Raw genomic sequence first — 19,750 nt, 5'->3', positions numbered from 1 at the left:
GTGGTGAGAGGGAGGAGGGTGCATACCGTGCTGATAAGCTGGGGACCAGAGCTGGGTTCTCTGGGCTGTGTGGACTCCAGGCCCAAGGCACCACAGGAACTTCTGGGCACCTGTGAGGGTCCCAGCAGTGTAACTTGACTAGGTCCTTTTTGTCGTAGACAGGAAGGGACCATGGGACGGACTTGCTACTTCCCCCACCCCTCACCTGGGCTGTGCTGCTCAAGACAGTGTTTTTGTAAAACCCTTACACACATTCTCAACCTGGAATTATTTGGATGCTGGAAATTGGATCTGTGTGTGGCGCATCTTTCAGGAGATGAGCTGTGAAATTCCTCCATGCCCCTGTTGTGGCTGTGTGGTCTTGGGCAACTTGCTAATGTCTCCAGGCAATGGATAAAGTGTTGTATCCCACTTGACCTCTGAGACTCTTTTAAATGCTAACAGCTTGTCTTATTAGTATTCCATGTTTGCTAGTCACAGGCCTATTTGTCTCATCATGTATGGGGGATCAGTTTTGGTCTGCATCAGGGTGTATGCAGTTGGACAGAAGACTCCATCAGAAGTTAGGGACACTCTCATGTTCCCTGGCCCTTGCAGGTACAGCACCTAAATGGATGGAGCTCTTTAGTTATGATATGCTGTGTGCCAGGCCCTAAGCTGGCCATTTGAAGATACAAAAACCAGTAAGACAAGGTCCCTGTTCTCAGGAGCTTATGGATTAGTGGCAAGACAGACAAGCCATCATGGGGTGCCAAATGCTACACAGGAGTTCGAACTTCAGCCTGCAGGCAGTGGAGAACCATGAAATGTTTTTAACAAAGCAGGGGTTGTGATTGGGTCCAAATCTTAGATCCAAGACTTGGGCTGAAGGTTGGAGGTGAGAGGGTGCAGGTTTCAAAGCAAATGAACAGTGAAGCAGCAGCTGCTGTAGAGCTGGCACAGCTGTGGGGTGAAAGAGCAGACAGACACCAGCACTAGAAACCATAAGGCTGGTCACTTTATTATTCACTCTCGCATCAGTACTATGAAGCAGTCAGGGAATGATTACCATTGCCATTGTTAAGACAACAGAGCTAACGCTTAAAAGGTTGAATGACTTGCCCAAGGTCCCACAGCTAATACATGGCAGAGCCCAGGCTGGAACTTGTTTTTCCTGACTCAGTGCATGGTTCAGGATGATGGTCCCTTGCTGCCTCTCCTCCTTGTCAGTGTGTTTAACAGATTGTTCAAGTGTCAGAGGGCGTGAGGGCCCTGTGTTTGGGGAAGTGAACAACCCAGCACCTGGATGGGGGCAGCGTGCTGTGACTGGCCGTGGCCCCTCACTGCCAGGGTTTCACTCTGTCCCTCTCGACGGAGGGATCACACACTACACAGGAAAGGGGGTCAGGCACACCCGACGGCAGTGGATAACTAAACAAGGTTTTACATCCAGATGGACCCATTTAACTACTGCTCAGCTCACAACATACAGCATCTCCAGGAAGCGTATCTTTCACCCACACAGGCAAGCCTGACACAGCCGCCTTTGTCACCTTGCCTCTAGAAGTTTCAGCTGGGGTTGTCTTCATCCCGCAGCCGAGCCCTGGATCATGACCACCAGCAGGATGGCGTGCTTTAGACTTGCTCTCGGAGGAGCAGGGCTCCGGAGGTGAAGTTCACAGCCAGTCGGCCTTTGTTTCATATTTCTACATTTATCTAAATTAGTCAGATATACTGAGAAGTACAGAAAATAGTGGTGTTTGTTTTCTTTTAATGGAACCAGAGCAAGCCAGCTTCTATTCAGGAAAACGTCTAGTCTAGCTCACACGATGAGTTGTGAAGGACGTAAGTGAAGGCACAGTTGCACTGGCTGCTTCCCTGCTCACCTGGGTCGTTGTTGGACTGTGTCTCATGCTGTCTTGTTCACTCCCTGGTTGGCGTGCGGCTGTGTTGCATCCCCAGCTAGACCCTAAGTACTGTGTGTGCAGTGACTGTGACCCACGTGTGTTCCTGCTCACCTTGGCGCTCCCCTCAGTGCTGAGTGCGGTACAGGCCTCAGTCACTCTGGTACATTTTTATGTACTTGTCACAGTCCTTCAGGCTAATATCAGTTATGGCAAAGGACACACGACTTGGAGGGAAAAACTGAAATGACACAGACCCTCCACATTCCTGCAGTCAGAGGCGGACCTCCTGCTCCCTGGTGGAGTCCCCAACTTCTCAGAACTCCCGTTTCATGTTACAGGGAGTCGTTTTGGATGACCACAGCTTCCCGGCCATGTGGAGTGGCAAGTCCTAAATTTGGACACTATTAGATTTTCAACACTAATTGTATTCTTTATTAATTCCCCTCCTGTTGCCTCCCCTCCCCAACCAGGAAAAGACCAAGGGAGTTGTCTAAAGCAGACTCCTCCTCCTGCAGTATCTACAGAGCCCTGTCTGGCCCTGGACCCTGTAGGGAACTCTGCTGCGTCTCCATTGCTGTGGCCAGAATTCTCCGTTTAGTGTCACTTTCCTGCCCATGATTTCTTCATTTCTCAGCATCTGCTGTATATATTGCGGGCCATTAATGCAAGCGCAGAGTGAGCCCACAACTGCTACACTCCCAGCCTTGGGTCAACAAAAACAGCAGAGTCCCTGACCTCCTTTGGCCTAGTACTGAAGGAACCAGAGGGGCACCCTTGTCACCCATTGGGCGGAGGCCATGACACCCTTGTGCTGGTGGCAGTGAAGAATAGATATACTCGTGCCTCATCCACACCACCTCGCCAGGGCAGCCCCACCCCCCGCTGGGACACTCTAGAACAGCCCATGCCCAGGCCTCCCAAGACTTTATTTAATTGAAAAAGACACTGTGGAAATCATGCTTTTTACCATAACATTTGAATCAAGAATGTTTCTCCTCTAGAGTTTGAAAATATAGCCATGAGCATGTTTAACCAAGTTCAGGCGTTTCCTCCCCAATCCCAGACCCACATTTCCTCTCCCCTCCCCTTCAGCGTATCATGAAGGTAAGTTTCCTGAGGCAGTCCCCACTCCTAGAACCTAAGAAAGAGCATCGTTCCAGTTCTGCAGGCGAGCTCTGAGTCGGCATGGAAGCTTCTGCAGGTCTCTCACTGGGCCTCCAGTTTCCTTTCCACATCTCTAACTTCCAAGGCGCCATTTCAGGGAGTACCCTACATGACACCTCAGCAGGATAGTCAGGGCCAAGCAGAGGAGTGTCTCTCTGGCCCCTGCTGGGTGTCCAGGAGTAGGAGTGAGCGACAGTGCCCCTCTAGGTACCTAGGCTTGCTGCAGCCTCAATGCCCTGAGCCTTGGACGTCGCCAGAGCCACGGCTCAGTCCCTTGAGTAGGTAGAGATGGCGGTCTAGCAAGGGCCTGTCCCCTACTAGTGGTCTCTGGGCCTCTCCCTGGAAGCCCTTTACCAGATACACCTGCAGTGACATTTCTGAGCGCCCAGCTGATCTCTCCCAGTAACTAGCCAGAGGCTCCCAGGTTGCTGCACATTGATGAGCAAGTGACTGAGGAATATCTGCGAGCCTTAGAGCAGAGCTATCATCACAGTTTTAGTAGTGGCCAGAAAATCCTAACTCTCACAGTCTTAAGTTCAGATGTCCCCTGGTGTCAGGTCATTTGGCAGCTCACTCCAGCGCTCCTCCCAGCCCACTCATCTGTCTCAGATGCTGAGCCACCCTGTGTGTCTGATCAGGCCCCCGGGTTATATGTTTCTGTCCAGCACAAGATCCTTGCTTTGTGTCTGTGATTGGTGGTGCCCACTGCTTACTTCTGCCTAATGTCATTCTTGTGTCTTCCCTTAAGCAACTCTGCTGATGAAACAGGCCTGGCCACAGAATTCGTCTTCCTGTGGCGCCGAAGGCACCTTCCACCTCCCAGTGGACACCGGGACCGAGAACCGAACTTACCAGGCATCCTCCGCGGCTTTCAGTAAATACAGCTCCTTCCTGTTCCCCTTGGTTGGGACCGATTTGTTTCTTAGGAAGAAAGGCAAAAACACTTTTTAAAAAATGACATTTTGTAATATAAACACTGTTTTAAGAAGTTCTCCTAACTCCTATAAAAACTCAGCCCCCCTCATTCAGGAAAGATCACCCTCTGTGATCACACTCCCAGCTTCTGGGAGACACAGAGCAGTGAAGGGGAAGAGGCAGTATCAGGACCAATTAGTGAGGTTCGGGAATGGCTATTAACTGTGTTCCAGGGAAAGGAGAGAGGGCTTCTTAACCTTGGCACTGTTGGTGTCTGGGTCAGAGGATTCTGTTGGGGAGACCATTCTGCACACTGAGGTGTGTTTGCATCTCTGGCCTCTGCCCATGAGATGCCAGGAGCAAAGCCCCATCGTGACATCCACAAACTGTCTCTAGACATCCTAAATGTCCTGAAGGGGACAGAAGAGACACTCTGTCCTGTGGAAGCTGCACTGGGGGAACAGAGTGTGCACATGGAGTCTCAGGAGCACAGCATCTGGCCAGACTGTGCGTCTCGAGGCTCACTGGGGGAGCTGATGCTGTCACGTACACATCTGGGCTTTAACACAACGTGATTCTACTGGGGAAATGAGGAACAATGTTCTTTAAAGATTATTTATCTGAAAGGCAGAGAGAGATCCATCTTCCATCTGCTGTTTCACTCTCAAAATGCCCACAACAGCTAGGGCTGGGCAGGGCCAAAGCCAGTCGGGTGAAACGCAGCCCAAATACTTGGGCCGTCACCCGCTGTCTCCTAGGCACATTAGCAGGAATATTGGATGGAAATGAGTAGCAGCCAGACTCAAACCAGGTATTCCAATGCAGGATGTGGGCGTCCTGAGCAGCAGCTTAACCTGCTGCAGCACAGTCCCCACCCAGAGTGGCATTTTACTCAGTATCAAGAAGAACTTTGTACCCTGTTGGAGCTGTCCCTAGAGGAATCACTGGTGAGTGCTTAGTTCTTAGTCTGTGCCAGCAGGGGCTGGACAAGCCCTCAGAGAGATGTATAGACAGGGCTGCTAGTGGATTAATAACTCACTGGATCACAGACTAAGCCCTCAGAGAGATGTACAGACAGGGGCTGCTAGTGGATTAATAATTCACTGGATCACAGACTAAGCAGATCAGGAGAATCTGTGGTTTTTTCTTTAAAGCTTTCAGTGTCGTTTCCCCTGGCTGTCAGCACCGGCTCTGTCTATGACATAACTCACTCACCTTTTGGGGAATATGCTTTCATGGTCTTATCAATCTGCACTACAGCTCTCTGAAGTCATGAGGGTACATTTTCAGCCCAGTTTGAAAGCTGAGGCTCAGAAAAGTAAAATGCTCAAAGTTAGCCAACTAGTACACAGCACACCTGGAAAAAGGTATCTCCAGGTTAGGAATCTATTACTGATTTTTCATGAAATTGGCTTTACTCTTTAAGAAAGGGGTGACGGCCGGCACCGTGGCGCAGTAGGCTAATCCTCCGCCTTGCGGCGCCGGCACACCGGGTTCTAGTCCCGGTCGGGGCACCGATCCTGTCCCGGTTGCCCCTCTTCCAGGCCAGCTCTCTGCTGTGGCCAGGGAGTGCAGTGGAGGATGGCCCAAGTGGTTGGGCCCTGCACCCCATGGGAGACCAGGAGAAGCACCTGGCTCCTGCCATCGGATCAGCGCAGTGCGCCGGCCGCAGCGCACCTACCGCGGCGGCCATTGGAGGGTGAACCAACAGCAAAAAGGAAGACCTTTCTCTCTGTCTCCCTCTACTGTCCACTCTGCCTGTCAAAAGAAAAGAAAAAGAAAGGGGTGACAGCCACAGGGAGCTTTTCCAGGTGGCTCAGGTACAGTTGAATAAAAAGACTATCTACAGGTGGATATAACAGCCTCTCTCTCGCATCCACACATGTGGGTGTGGGTGCATTTGGACGTTCCTGTTGGGGTACAGTAGAAAAGGCCAGGAATAGGAGCCCCAAGAGCTGGATTCCAGGCTGGATTCTGCTGTGCAACTTTGAATAATTCTCGTTCGTTCTTGGGACCTTGGTTTTTCAAAATGTAAAATTCAAGGATTGGCTGAGACCATTTCAAAGCTCCTGTTAGAGTCCTTGGGTTCTCACCTTGGGGCCGTGCACTCAGTATCTTCCAGCCCTGTTGGGACCTGCTCTCCAGCTGCCCTCGCCGGCAGTCAGCTAGGGGGACGCTTTCCCTCCAGAGGCAGCTCTTCCCACAGTTAGATGGCCGTCAGCTTTCAGGCCTTGCCTTCTACCACGTTGACATCTTCAAGTCCCATTGAAATCCAGGGCACTTTGAGAAATCTGGTTTAATTTCAACCAGACTCTTTCTAAGCTGGTTTGTAATTAGGGACTCCCTCTTATGTATTCAGCAGCACCATCAAGGAGACGTAGAGGTCAAGGCAAGATTCAGACATAGAGCTTTGTTTTGTCCAGACATATAAATCTGATGATCAATAAACCAATTAGTCTAAAAGGCATCTGTGATGTGAGGATCAATGCCTTTGAAGGTGGCAGAGACTGTACAACTGGGAAAGATTTATGACAGCAAAGAAGAATTGGAGAGCTGAAAAGGTTTTATCTTGCTAATGTACACACTCTATTACCCTATTTGATGGAGCCCCAAATTATGGTTAGGAGCCCGAGACACAGAACAGAACAACATAAACAAAGCCTCTTTTACAAGGCAGAGCTGGGACTTTTAGTGATTGAATTCCTTTTTCCCTGCTAATAATGCCTTTGGTGAAATGTAGACACAATGGCCAACATACCAAATGCCAGAGGCTGGGCTGCTGAACCTTTGACTCAGAAAACCCGGCTCTGCGCGGCCGCACTGTGTAGTCTCGGGAAAGTTGTTGCTCTCTTGGGTATCCAGGTTCTTCCTTCCAAAGGGACGGGGCTGAAAGGCCCTAGCATTCCATCGTCCTCCTGTGACCTTCTGACTCAGAATTCCTTTTAGGATAGGCAGACCTCCCAGAATTAAGTCTAAATTCGTTCAGGTAAAATCCATGAGGTTCTCCTGCAGCAGCCCGACCGTTTCTCTTACGTGCATGCACAGAATGGCAGACTTGAGTTTTGTGGTAGCCAGAGTAGCCCAGCTGCAGCTCCAGAGGCATTTTCCGTACTCCTCGAGGGCATGCGCAGACCCAGCGCGAGCTATGCAAAGTTCTCCGCAATGATTTCCTCACGGAGCCCTCTGATCAGAGGGTGTCGGCCCTGGCAAGGCCCACCGCTAGCTCCGGTCCAGAGGAGGAAACCCGCTGGGAGAGCAGCCACACAGCCGGGCAGAGCCTAGCATGAGCCACCCTGAGGACCGCTGTGGTTAGAGTCCCAGGTCCCCTGCGAGCCATTGCCGCCTTTGAGCTTCTGTCCACTCAGCTGTGAAGGTCGGTGTTAGTGATCACTGAGCTCTCTTCTGGCTCTGGACGAACTAGCAAGGCCGCCGTCTGCAGACTCTCTCTCCAGCTGCCAACGGTGTTTTGGTTACGATCTGTGTTGTATGTGTGTGTGTGTCTGTCTGTCTGTCTGTCTGTCTCATTCCATACTGTGAAGAAAGGGAAACATTCTCAGACAAGGTTATCCTTAGACCTGGAAACCAACCCCACCATTGTTGCGAGAATGGCCTCAGCACTTTGTAACATGATGTCCTTCTGCCATGGACGGGTAGTGCAGCTTCCCCAGGGAAGGGAAGACTTCTAGAGCATTTTTTTTTTATTATTTTTTTTTTATTTTTGACAGGCAGAGTGGACAGTGAGAGAGAGACAGAGAGAAAGGTCTTCCTTTTTGCTGTTGGTTCACCCTCCAATGGCCGCCGCGGTAGCGCGCTGCGGCCGGCGCACTGCGCTGATCCGATGGCAGGAGCCAGGTGCTTCTCCTGGTCTCCCATGGGGTGCAGGGCCCAAGCACTTGGGCCATCCTCCACTGCACTCCCTGGCCACAGCAGAGAGCTGGCCTGGAAGAGGGGCAACCGGGACAGGATCGGTGCCCCGACCGGGACTAGAACCCGGTGTGCCGGCGCCGCAAGGCGGAGGATTAGCCTGTTGAGCCGCGGCGCCGGCTAGAGCATTTTAAGCTATAACGTTTTAGAATCTGAGATCCCTGATGCCTGTGTTCCCAGTTGCAGACCCTAGGAGTCCTAAGTTTTAACCTCCTGTCTCCTGGAGCCTTCAGACCAGTCCCTGCTTACACACTGTCAGGACAGGAAGCTCCCGGCCTCACTCTGTAGTCAGAGAGAGCCTAGTAGCTAACCTTATGACGTACAGGCACTGACTAACGAACGTGCTCGTCACAGAAACTGTGACGTGGGTGCCGTCGCCATGTGCACCTCACAGATGAGGCGGTGGGTGTCTTCGGCTGTTGAGTGGCAGAGCTGAGGTGTGGACCCAGGTGAGTCTCCACACTGCCACCAGCCACCACTCCATGTGGAGCTGAGAGACGCGCGGCTTCCCACGCAGGGCTGCACAACCTGCTGTCCGCCCCGCCAAGGCCCTGAACACTTCATGCTGTTCCTTTAAATCAGGGCTGGCAAACTTGGCTGTGAAGGGCCGGGCAGTGGGTAGTTCAGGCTTTTCGGGCTGTGTGGTCTCCCTTTGCTGCCACCGAAGCAGGGCAGGAGGCACAGCCCACACACAAATGCCTGGCAGGGCTGGGGTACGGTACAGCTTAACCCCAAGTTGCAACTGCAAATACCATGACTGAAGTCTGTGGTAACATAGGCTGGGGGGATGCAGTTTGAGAGCCTCATCTCGAAGCTTCAGTTCACCCTCTCACTGAAGGACACAGCAGGCCCCATCAGTGGCTCCTCCCAGATGTCCGCAGGCCTGCACCCCTGCCCTCCCCACAGTGTCCGCTAGGCACCCGCTCCCCTGCGCCTCGGCCTGCTTGCATCCCCCTTCCGCGTGGTTTCTGCTTCTGGTACCCACGCTGCTTTCTCTCCGACGCCTCCTCCCCACCCCATCCTCCTTGCTACTTATTTCCCAAGCAGATTTGGCCATAAAACCAGTTTTTTGTGGAACACACACTGTGGACCTGTAGGTGGGGAAGCAGAGGGCGAGTTCCAGGGAGGAAGACAGGGCGCCTTTTATAGCAGCTCCCACATCCTCCCGAGTCAGCAGGAGTGGGGAGCGCCCCGCAAAAGGCTTTGTGCTATGGTCTGAGACGGTGGGGACTGTGTGGTAGCCTTTGCTTGGACTGGGGACCAACGAGACTCAGGATCTTTAGAAAGAATCTTCATTCTTCGCCTCTGTATTTCACAAAATAAGAAAGCAAGGCCTGGACACTTGGCAGTGATCCCCACAGATGGAGGTGAGCGCCAGGAATGAAGCCTGGATCTCTTCTCGCCCAGTTAGGTGCCCTCCGCACCCTGCCCTTGGCTCCCCTTGCAGCTGAAAGGGTCCTTGGCAAGTGTCTCGTAGGTGAGAGCTGAAGCCCAGGGTGCACAGTGGTGTCGGCCAGACCTGCCCGGGACAGAACCGTGATCTTTCCCCACTGGGGCTTCAGAGCCAAGAGCCCCTCAGAAAGAAGACATGGAGCCTTGGGAAGAAACTCCTAAAGGGACGAGGCCTTTCTGAGCCTCGGAGCCTCCTTGCGTACCATGAGGGCTGGGAACTCGTAAGGGCCAGCTGGCCTCTAGCATGGCTGCACGGGTCATCCTGTAAGGACACAGACTCACTCCCCAACGAGTCCCGTGTCGGGCTTCCTCTGTGAGCAGAGTCTCCCCAGGCAGTTCCGCCTGTGTGCATGGCTACCTCTAGCTCCTCAGCCCCAGCTGGTTCCATCCTGGCAGATCTTTGGGATCTTTGATTTGAGGCCTTTCAGGCAGAGTTGGCCCTCCCCAGACCCCAGGAGGGAAAGAAAACCCAGCTCTGTAAAGCAAGGGCTTTTAGCATCCCCGAGAGGAAGACCTCTAAATGCTGTTTTGAGATTCACCTTCAAATCTGCTGGGAGGAAGCAGAGCAAGGTGGAGGGAAGTTCAAATCGGGAGAGAGATTAAGGAGAAAAAGAAACAGAGACAGCAAGTAGATGGGGCGCAGGACAGAGCCAGTGGGCTGCAGGGCTTCTGTCTGTGTGCACCTGCCCGTCTCGGACAGCACAGGATCCCTGGCCGTCAGAGCTGACAAGTCCCATTAGAGACCCTGTGCTTCTGGCCACTTATTTTATAGAGCCCTGAGGCCCGGAGCTGTCTAAGGTGCCCAGCATCAAGCATGCGGCCTTGTGCACCAGGACTGAGGGAGCTGCCTCTGGGCCCAGGGCTCTCCGGGTGGAGCCCCGTTCTGTCTGTTCTCATCTGTGTTTCCATCCTGGATCCAGCCCTCCATGTCTGCAGAGCCGTGACTGGGACCTGCTGCCCTCAAGCAATGCTCTTCTGCCACTAATGAAGTCTCTCTCATTGCCTTGGTGCAGGATATACTGCGGGGACACCCTACAAGGTCCCGCCGACCCAGAGCAACGCTGCTCCGCCCCCCTACTCCCCGTCCCCCAACCCCTACCAGACGGCCATGTATCCCATCAGAAGTGCCTACCCCCAGCAGAATCTGTATGCCCAGGTAGGTATACATGGAAGCCTGGGCCCACCTCTGCAGGGAAGGGAGCCTCCAACCAGGGAGGGGGGGAGGGAGGGGAAGAAGAGAGGAAGAGAGATCACTGTCGTGTAGTAAATCGGCAGCCCCCGGAGGGCTGAGGCACTGAGTCCTCTCGCTGCACAGCCAGGATATCAGAGGGCAGGCGCACAGAGACGCCATCTGAGCAGGCAGGGAGGCTGAGCGCCCTCGGAGGGCCTGCTTGTTCAAGGGCGCCCACGCGTCCTGGGCTGTTCTCCCTGACCCCGGCCCTTTCTTGAGAACAGCTGTGAGCTGAGCAGGGAGGAGAAATGCCCTCCATGCCTTCTTGTCCCCCGGGCTCCCTCAGCTGGGGAGCGGGCGTGGGCCGCGGGCCAGGCGTGAGGTGGGCCGCGTCAGCTCTACAGGAGGTGTGAGGCCCCAGGAGAGCACTTTTCCAGTTCAGAAAACAGCGGCCTTATAGACGAGGACGTCACCTCAAAACTAACACAAGCGGTCCGTTTTCCTCCTCATGGTGGCGGCTCTGGCCCATGCTCACAGACGCCAGGGTTCCAGCCCACATGCCGAGGTTTGTCCTCAGAGTCTCAGGGCGCACAGGAAGCAGCCCTGGGACCCAGGCGGCAGGAGGTCACCTCAGACCTCGGCTCCATCCTTATCTTTTTGCCTGCAGGGAAGCAGCCAGAGAATCCTGGGCAATGTTATGAACTTATTATCTTTTGATGTGTAGATGCCAGCGTGGGCACCAGCGTGATGGCATCGCGTCCCCCTTGCGATAGGCACAGTGTGCCACAGCCCCGGTCACGTGCTTAGTCACCGACTGTGGTTCCTACCTTAACCTTTAGGCAGCTTATAAAGGTACACTGCGATAAGGCACAAATGCTTTAAGAGGCTATGGCGAGGGTGAAGGAAGAAGAGCGCTTACCCGTGAGACATCACAGCAGCTCTCGGAGCAATGTGTGACAGATGTGGGGCCTTGTTTCTCAGACCAGAAGCTGAGCCCAGCGCTGACCTGACCTCCATGGTGTAGTAAGACAAGACAAACCCAGGGCTTCTCTGCCCCATCCCGTAGGGTCTGGAAAGAACACAGGCTCCCTACATAACGCATGCATCCAGTCCCAGCGCTCCGAGAGCCTGCGTGACCTCAGCCTCTTTCCCCAGGGAGCCTACTACACACAGCCGGTATACGCTGCCCAGCCCCACGTCATCCACCACACCACCGTCGTCCAGCCCAACAGCATTCCCTCTGCCATCTACCCGGCGCCCGTGGCGGCCCCCCGGACCAACGGCGTGGCCATGGGCATGGTGGCAGGCACCACCATGGCAATGTCTGCAGGTGAGGGCAGCATCCACCTGCGCGTGCATCTCCATCCTCCAGGGACTTGTGCCGGGGCATGGCTCACAGAGCCCATGCTGGGGGCTCAGGGGACCTAGAGGGAGCACCCTGTAGCTCTGTCTGCTGGGTGAGGAAGCACCGAGCGAGGCCTCGAAGGGGGACTAGAGAGGGGCAGGGGAAAGACGCGGATGGCGCTCGGGGGAAGGCTGTGGGCTTGGAAGGGAGGCCGTTGGCAAGGAGATGATGCGGAGGTGACAGAGCAGGTGGAGGGCCTGAGCTGGGCAGAGGCGTTCCGCCTGGCTGCTGGGCAGAGGCCGGGTCCCAAGGGAGACAGCGCCGCTACCGTGGTGGTGGCAGCAGGGGCCAGAGAAGCGGCCACAGGGCAGTGCTCCTCAGCGTGAGGACCTGCCCCCATCATACCTGGAAGGGACAGGGAAGCAGCAGCCCGCAGCCCCTCCCTGTTGCTGGCTACGTCAGAGCCCAGACCAGAGCCCTGCCGCTAAGGAACTTGCGCCTGGTGTGGGGGAAGCAGATTTAGGCTAGAGCAGGTGTGAGGAAGCCCTCCAAGGAGCCGGCGCCTGGGAGAAACGCGGGACTCCAGAGTGAGCCTGAGCAACGGCGAGGGCTGCCTCTGAAGAGCGGCTCGCTCGCCACCTAGAGGAAGAGGGTGGAGGGCCAAGCCGGTTGGGATTTGATTCCGAACCTCTTGTAAAGGATGGTTGGGGCCAGCCAGGCCTCGTTCAGGCCCTGGAGACCAGATGGCACAAGGTCGCACCAGAGTCATACCCGCAAGCAACACCCAGGTCGGTGTGCTCTGCCCAGTGTGACGTGTGCAGGAAGGGAAGCGTTCACAGAGAGGTAAAAGGAAACCTCCGAAGAGTAGCGGCTGACTGAGCTTGGACAGGAAAGGGGAAACCCGGCAAGGCGGGGCCAGGGCCGGGGTAGCCGCCTGGCTTCAGCCTCCACACCGCGCACCCAGGACGGCCTCGTCAGGTTCTGCTTCTCTCCCTGGATACCAGGTACCCTGCTGACTACACCCCAGCACACCGCCATCGGGGCACACCCTGTCTCCATGCCGACATACAGGGCCCAAGGAACCCCTGCGTATAGCTACGTGCCCCCACACTGGTAAAGCCTGCAGCCCACCCAAGTGAGTGGCATGGGGTGAGGGGGTGGGTGGGAGGAGGGGAGGGGCTTGCATACAGAACCACCTCCAAGCCCCTGTGCGAGTGGCCAGGTGCTGCAGGGCAGGCACAGCTTCCTGCTCCCAGGGCCGCAGTGTGTGCGCCTGTCCTGGGACTGGCTCCGAGGTAAGGAGCAGCAGTCCTGTTGTGCCAGCGAACACACAGATGCGCACCAGTCAGCGCTGGCCGTGGAGCTGGGGCAGCTCCAGTCCCTCGCGCTCGTCACCTTACGGCCTCAGGCTTGTTAAGCACAGCCTCACCCTCCCAATGAAATCCTGCCTAACGGGACGTTCGCTCCGGCTGGAGCCAGGCCGCAGCTTCCTTACTGCCCGCAGCGTCCCCCGCCTCTCCCCTGCAAGCAAGGAGCGGGGCAGGAAAGGAGGCGCCTCCACTGCGAGGCCCTGGCGAGGTGGGGGCGACCCGCGGCTCGGTCAGCGGGACTGACGGCTGCCCCTTCCTCCCGCAGGCCTGGAGTCACACATCGTATGCAACTACTCAAGTCTTACACCGGTGCTGGAGCAGCTCCCTAGCAGCACCGCCTCTACCCGCAAGAAGAAACAACGGAAGTGCAAGGGTCACTTTATGCATCTTTAATGGTTTTGGTTTTTATTTTTGGTTTTTGTAAAAGCTGCTTTTTCTAATCTCCTGCCTCCCCCCGCCCCGACTCGTAGCTGCCGCCCTGCCAGCTCCCCCTCCCCCTGCCTGACCAGGCCGTGTCCTCCTGCTCCTTTTTCCCTCCCAAGTGTCCTGTCCCTGGGGTCCCAGTCTGGTGCCAAGCAGAGTGGAGTTTATTGCGATGGTTCAGCCGAAGGCTCGGTTCCACGTGAGCAGCGTGGCAGATGTGGCCCTCGGCCCAGGGCAGCAGCTCAGAGCTGCTGAGCAGGCCACATCTCTGGGGGAGCATTCCTTTTATGTTTTTTCCTAAGCAGAATTAGTTCGGGACTTCACTGTGTCCCAACATAGGGAATGGAATGTCTTCCGAGAACCATCGCAACAGACTAGGGACAAAACCACCTGACTGGGCAGGAGTTACTAGCAGCTTCATACCCCAGGCTGAAACCTGGTCTTGTCTTTGGGAGAATTGGGGGTGGGGGTGGGCAGAGAGGGGAGAGGCGCTGCCTGGGCCAGGACCTTCTGATTTGCACAGTGACGGTAACTGACCTGGCACTTCCTCACGAGGGGACTCTGACCTCAGGCCTGCCAAGCAGCTGCAGCGTGGGGGACCCCAGCTTTCCGAGGTCTTGGGAGGTGGGGGACCCCAGCTTTCCGAGGTCTTGGGAGGCCAGGCACCCTGTGTAGTCCCGACCTCGGCCTCTGAGCCCCCTCCCCCTCCCAATTCGAGTGGGGGACCTCTGGCACTGCTCTCCCTCTCCTTCTGCCCTTCTCAGTGCCAGGGCTCACTTGGCTGTCTGTGGGGCAGGCAGGCCGGCCAAGCTCTTGGTTACCTTGTGCCATTCACAGCCAAAGTGAAGGAACCACATTCCAGGTGGGTGCTGGTGGCTCTGAGGGTCAGGATAGTGAAGGAAAAGCAATAGCAATAAACATTTCCTAAGACTCATGGAGCTGAAGGGACCTTAGCAATCATCTCATCCATCCCCTGTTTGACAGACAGGAGACTCGGGCCCGGAGAAGAAAGGCCTGCCCTGGACCTCGCAGTAGGTTAGCATTAAATGCAGCCCTCCCCCCAGTGGCATGCTGCCTACAACAGTTTACCTGGGGATGGATTGGCTTGGTTTTGTGAAAATTAAGTCAGCAGCACCCATACCCGGCGAGCTCAGGAGTGGGCTCTGGGCTCCCGTTTCTGCTCTCCTCTCCCATGGACTTCAAAGGTGGGGGCTGAAGACGGGGCAGAGGCCACACAGGGGCGGGTGGCAGGAGCAGAAATTGCAAATGAAGAAAGTCCACTTGGAGATTCTGTGAAGACATCTGGAGCTTCCGTCCCGTGCCTGACTCCCCTGCTAGGAGCAGGAGCCGATGGGCTTGCTGGAAAGGACAGGCCCTCGTCCCAGAGCGGGGAGAGAGTGGGGACTGTCAGGAGCCGCAGCTCACCTGGGTGAAGAGGGACTTCTGGGACACGACGGCCCTCCCTGCCTCAGCCAGGAGCCCAGGCTGCCAGCACCACCCTCCTCCAGGGCCGGGCGGGGCCTGCAGCCCCTCTGGGGCAGGACAGGGACATTTTACTGTAAAAATGGGATCACTGACAACATTTGGGACTTTTAAATAATTATTTTCATTTTAAATTCATGCAAATTTGGATATAACCCAACCCCTATCTCCCACATCTCTCTAGAGGAGAGAAAACAAGGAAAGCCCTGGGCCAGGAGGACCTCAGGCACCACCTGGCCACCCCCAGAAAGGCCCAGCCCCTCAGCACCCGTGGCCAGAGCAGTAGGAGAAAAAGGCGGCCCAGGTGCTGACAGTGGGATTTGAACACACAGGAAGTTTTCCAGTGTTAACCTGCGCTCTGCGGATGCCTCCTCCTGCCCTCTTTGGTTTTGTGAAGGAAGGTGAAGGTTGTCCTAGATTATGTCATACATTTTTAAATGCCAAAATAATAATAATAGGAAGCCTTTGCATTGGTCAGGTTCTTCAGATTTCAAAGCACTTCACAGCCTTTCATTTACTGGCCCTGCGAGCGAGACCGGGTCAGAGTTCCTATAGCCACTTGGTAAACGAGGAAGCAGGTTCTAGCAGGACAGGAAAGCAACCCCAAATGGGCAGAATGCTGGTATTCTGACAGGCTTCCCGCCACCTCCTGCTCCGGGGGTCTGAGGGAGAACTCGAGAGGAGAAACCGCCTCACAGTTCAGAGCAGTTGAACCCCGTCATCGAGTTTAACCACGTGAAGTGAAGATAACTCCGCCCGCTTGCTAATCAGCGACAGAGCCCCTGCACTCCCAGGCTGTCTGCACACGCTCTCCAGCCTGATCCACGCTCATTACCAAAGTGTCTGTGCTCTGTACCCCGTCTTAACCCTAGAATGCATCTCAAGCTCAGCTGGAGCCCCAGGATGTAAGTAAGCAAGGGGTTGTGCGAGTCCGTGGTCCTGAGGAACCCGAGCCCAGCATCCCTGGCCATCTGGGCGTGTTTGCCCCTTGCTGTTGGTGGAGATCTGCAAGCCTGGCCAAGCTGGGGGAGTCAGTGCAGAGGAACCAAGCCCAGCAGATCTGGGGCAGGGCGGGCCCTTCACAAAGTCTCATCTGATGGGAGCACTGTGGGTAGCATCCAGGGGTCATGCCGGGCAGGACGTCAGAGCTGGAAGGGCCTTCTCACCATAGGAGCGTGGGCAGGCAACATGGGACAGGGGCTGTGCTCACCTGACAGCTGCAGCACTGGCCACGTGCAAGCCCGCAGCACATCCCACACCACTGCCCTCCCATGGGCTACAGCACCTTGGTGGTCAGGGTCAGCCACCACCAGCCCTCTGGGCCTCTCCCACTGCTACCTTGACCCCCCTCTCCTCACCAGCCAGGGGCCAGGAAGTTCAGGTCTGGCAGCTGGATCGCCTCAACTAGTGAAAGCCTGAACCAGAATCTTTTGCCAATTTTATTTAAATACTCCTTGAGTTCCTTGCCCTTGAGATGGGACAGTTGCTGTTCCTCCCCTCTCCCTCTCGGATGACCCTAACGTGCTTATCCCCTTCCCTGAATTCTCAGGACACATACACCTGTCCAGAGCTTTTTTGGTGCAAAGTACTTTGATGCCGATTGCCAAAATCCCCATTTTATAGATGAAAAACCTGACTCTGAAGGCTTATGAAGCCTGCCAGAGGTCACGTGCTCACAAGTGAACGAGCCACAGGTTTCAACTCTGAAGACCCGCGGCTCTTTCGGCTGCTGCTTGCCGGGCGCAGGTGTGAAGAGGGAGGGGCTGTTTGTCTGCCCCGACCAGAGAAGGCGGCGGGGACCGGGGAGGCTCGGCTGGTAGGGCAGGTTCAGTGCTCTCTGAGGACAGCACAGGGTGGTTGAGAATTGACAGTGAACGGCCCAAGTGAAGAAACTTGAGGGTCACAAATGCCCGGGCTGAAGCTACACTCAGGGCAGCACATGCATTTCTCTGTGGAAAGACCCATGTCCCCGGGAAGCCTGCACGTTGCCTGCCACCTGGGAGCTGGCCTTTGCGGGCTGTAGCCCCGAGGAGCCAGAGGTATCTCCAGACTGCTGTCCCGCAGGCGGGACCAGGGACCTAGAGAAACGCCAAGCCAGGAGTCCGCGCACGCAAACATTCCACATCTGAGGCCTCCCCTCCCAGAGACCTTGCGGTACTTTGGTGGGCATGCTCTGCCGAGTAAGACAGGTGCCCCCACCCCGTGCTGGCCCCAGCGAGCCACTGCCTGAGCCAGGCCTGGAGCCCGAGAGGATAGGCCCCACACACTGTGGCCCTGTGGCCGGGACACCTCAGTCACAGCTGAGCAAAAGTACGCCGAGACCCTGCTTCTCCATCTCGAATTCCACCGCAGGGCACACAGCTCCCAGCTGCTTGGCAGGCATGGGAGGCCAGAGGCGGGCAAGCCGACGGCCACTGCACGGCCCTGGGGAGTCCACAGAGGGAACCCGGCCAGGCCCACCGAGCGAGTCCACACCCGAGGCTGCCGTGGCTGTGTGCCAGGCTGGCTGCCTGGCTTGTCCTTTACCCATCCCATCTCCCTCGCCTAGAAACCCACTTCTGAAATTAGCACGCTGTGGTTGCAGGGCCCAGCCCAGACGACACTCTCCGGCAGGCCAGCTTCGACATTCCATGGCCAGCCCTGCCTGAGCCACGCGTGGGCTCCATGCCCTGTTTCCCCCAGGTGTTTTCTGCTCGCATATGCTGTCGAGGCCAGCGAAGGAGCACAGATTGGGACTGGCTGCCACCAAGGCAGCAAAGGCTGGGGCGGGGCTGCACCTGTGGTCTGCACCTGTGGTCCGCAGGCGTCCTGTCAGCAAGGCCCTCCCCCCTCCCTCAAGAGAACAGCTGTAACCACTTTGTAGATAAGTCCCAGCCTCCCGAAGCCTGGGCAAACAGGAGCCTCTCGGGGTCAGCAGGGCGCTGCTCCTCCCCCCCGCCCGACAGGAGGCACGGCCAGGCCTCCGCAGCATGGAGTGGTGTGTGTGGTGGTCTGCGAGGCCCGGGGCCTGGCCCCTCCCTATCTGAAGCATCCGCATCTGTTTCCTGTCACGTGGCAGAGAAACCCATTCTCCTGGCCTGTACCACCCCTGTGAAGAGAGCGCTGTATATGATTTTGTATTTTTTAATTCATTTTAATCTACAGGTTGGAATCTAATTTTTAAATTTTATTGGAACTCACATTTTAAAAAGAAATAAAAACATTTAAAATAATAATGATAATAATAAACCTTTGACCGGTGTCTTCCAAGTAGCTCAATCAGAATTTTATAGGCGTTTTGCAAACACTACCTACAGCGCAGAGCTTGCGAAGCCCCAGGGCCTCCTGTGTGTATGAAGTGTAAATCAGGTTTGGTTTTATTGTTTCAGACTCTTGGGTTTTTGTTTCGTTTTGTTTCCAAGATCAGATAGTGATCACTGAAAGACTGAAGCCCAGAATTTGTAACTATGATATTTACTGTAAGTTGTAGAACATGAATAACTATTAAAAAGTTTCCAAAAAAAAAAAAAAACCCACACACACACAGAAGTCCTAGGTGACCAGATTGAGTGGTTTTTCGGGGAGGGAGACAGAAGTGGGGGCGACCATACTGCCACCTCCCGGTCCACCTTATCTCCACACCTTGATCCTGAACTTGTTCTCGCAGTCAAGGCCCTGTGGAGCCGGAGCCGGAGCCTGCTCCTGGCCCCACTGTAGGGGGGGCGGCGCCTTTGCCAAGACGCAGGGATGGGGAGGGACAGAGCTACAGCTCCCAAGGGTCTGGCTCCAGAGCCGAAGCACGGAGCCCCAGGTTCTGCCCTTCCCGGAAGTGGGCCAGGCCTGCGCTCGATTCACAGGTGGACTTGGCGGATGGGAAACCAAGGGAGGTGGCTGCGGGAGGCCACGAGGCCTCCATCCACACAGCCGTCCGGCTGAGTTTGCCCTCCTGAGCCCCCTGGGTGATACTGCCCCAGGCCAGGCCGGATTCCCCTCCCAGGCCCAGGCCTCTGAAACTCCCCTGGCAACTTGATCTCAATTCCTGAGAAAGACCAAGCAACTCGGCCCCCACTGCTGCTAGAACGACAGCTCGAGACCCCTTGTTCCCCAGCTCTTCCCCTTCAAACCCCACCCCGCGCCGCTGCCTCCTGTGCAGGACCCAGTGCAAAACCCACGGGGAGGGGAAGGCACCTCCAGCCACCCACGTCACTGGGGCCAGTTTCTGAGCGGCAGGCAGGGACCTGGACCACAGCCCCCAACAGTCTGGCCCGTTAGGGAGGGAATGAGCAGAGTGCCCAGTATTAGCTTTTCATTATGGCAAACATGGGAGAGAAGCTGCTTACGAAGGACAAAGGGTTATTCTGGCTCATAATCTCGGAAGTTCGCAGTTCAGAATTGGCTGCCCCTAATGGCAGGGTGGCAGTGCAGAGGGAAGGGCGTAGGCCCACGCAGGAAGCAGGGACAGTGACCGGGCGGAGCCCAGCCTATGCAGCCAACTCTCCACGGGTCAGGCCTCCAGCGGCCTCAGCACCCGCTAAGCCCAGCTCCTAGGCACCCAGTCGGCTCAAGTCCCCACCCTCTCCCAACAGCGCCACCCTGGAGCCAGACCTTTAACATGCAGACCATTGGCGGCAGCGGGGGG

General features: G+C 55.8%; 1 protein-coding gene across 5 annotated transcripts in view; it reads left to right on the top strand.

Moving 5' to 3' along the window:
• Positions 1-18,640, top strand: part of FAM168A (family with sequence similarity 168 member A) — a 189,040-nt gene extending 170,400 nt beyond the window's left edge. For 3 of the 5 annotated variants that reach the window (XM_062196685.1, XM_062196684.1, XM_062196686.1), the window contains 5 exons: positions 3,799-3,924; positions 10,355-10,497; positions 11,668-11,842; positions 12,862-12,992; positions 13,493-18,639. In XM_062196685.1, the coding sequence (XP_062052669.1) occupies positions 3,799-3,924; positions 10,355-10,497; positions 11,668-11,842; positions 12,862-12,974 (557 nt within the window). In that variant the 3' untranslated portion in view covers positions 12,975-12,992; positions 13,493-18,639. Of the gene's footprint in view, positions 1-3,798; positions 3,925-10,354; positions 10,498-11,667; positions 11,843-12,861; positions 12,993-13,492 lie in introns of all 5 variants that reach the window. The other 2 variants (XR_009866383.1, XM_062196687.1) reach the window with 2 other exon arrangements.
• Positions 18,641-19,750: the final 1,110 nt, after the last annotated feature.

Source organism: Lepus europaeus, chromosome 7, assembly GCF_033115175.1.
Source record: "Lepus europaeus isolate LE1 chromosome 7, mLepTim1.pri, whole genome shotgun sequence".
NCBI lineage: Eukaryota > Metazoa > Chordata > Mammalia > Lagomorpha > Leporidae > Lepus > Lepus europaeus.
The sequence above is the reverse complement of the archived record's forward strand: the minus strand, read 5'-3'. Positions and strand labels throughout refer to the sequence as shown.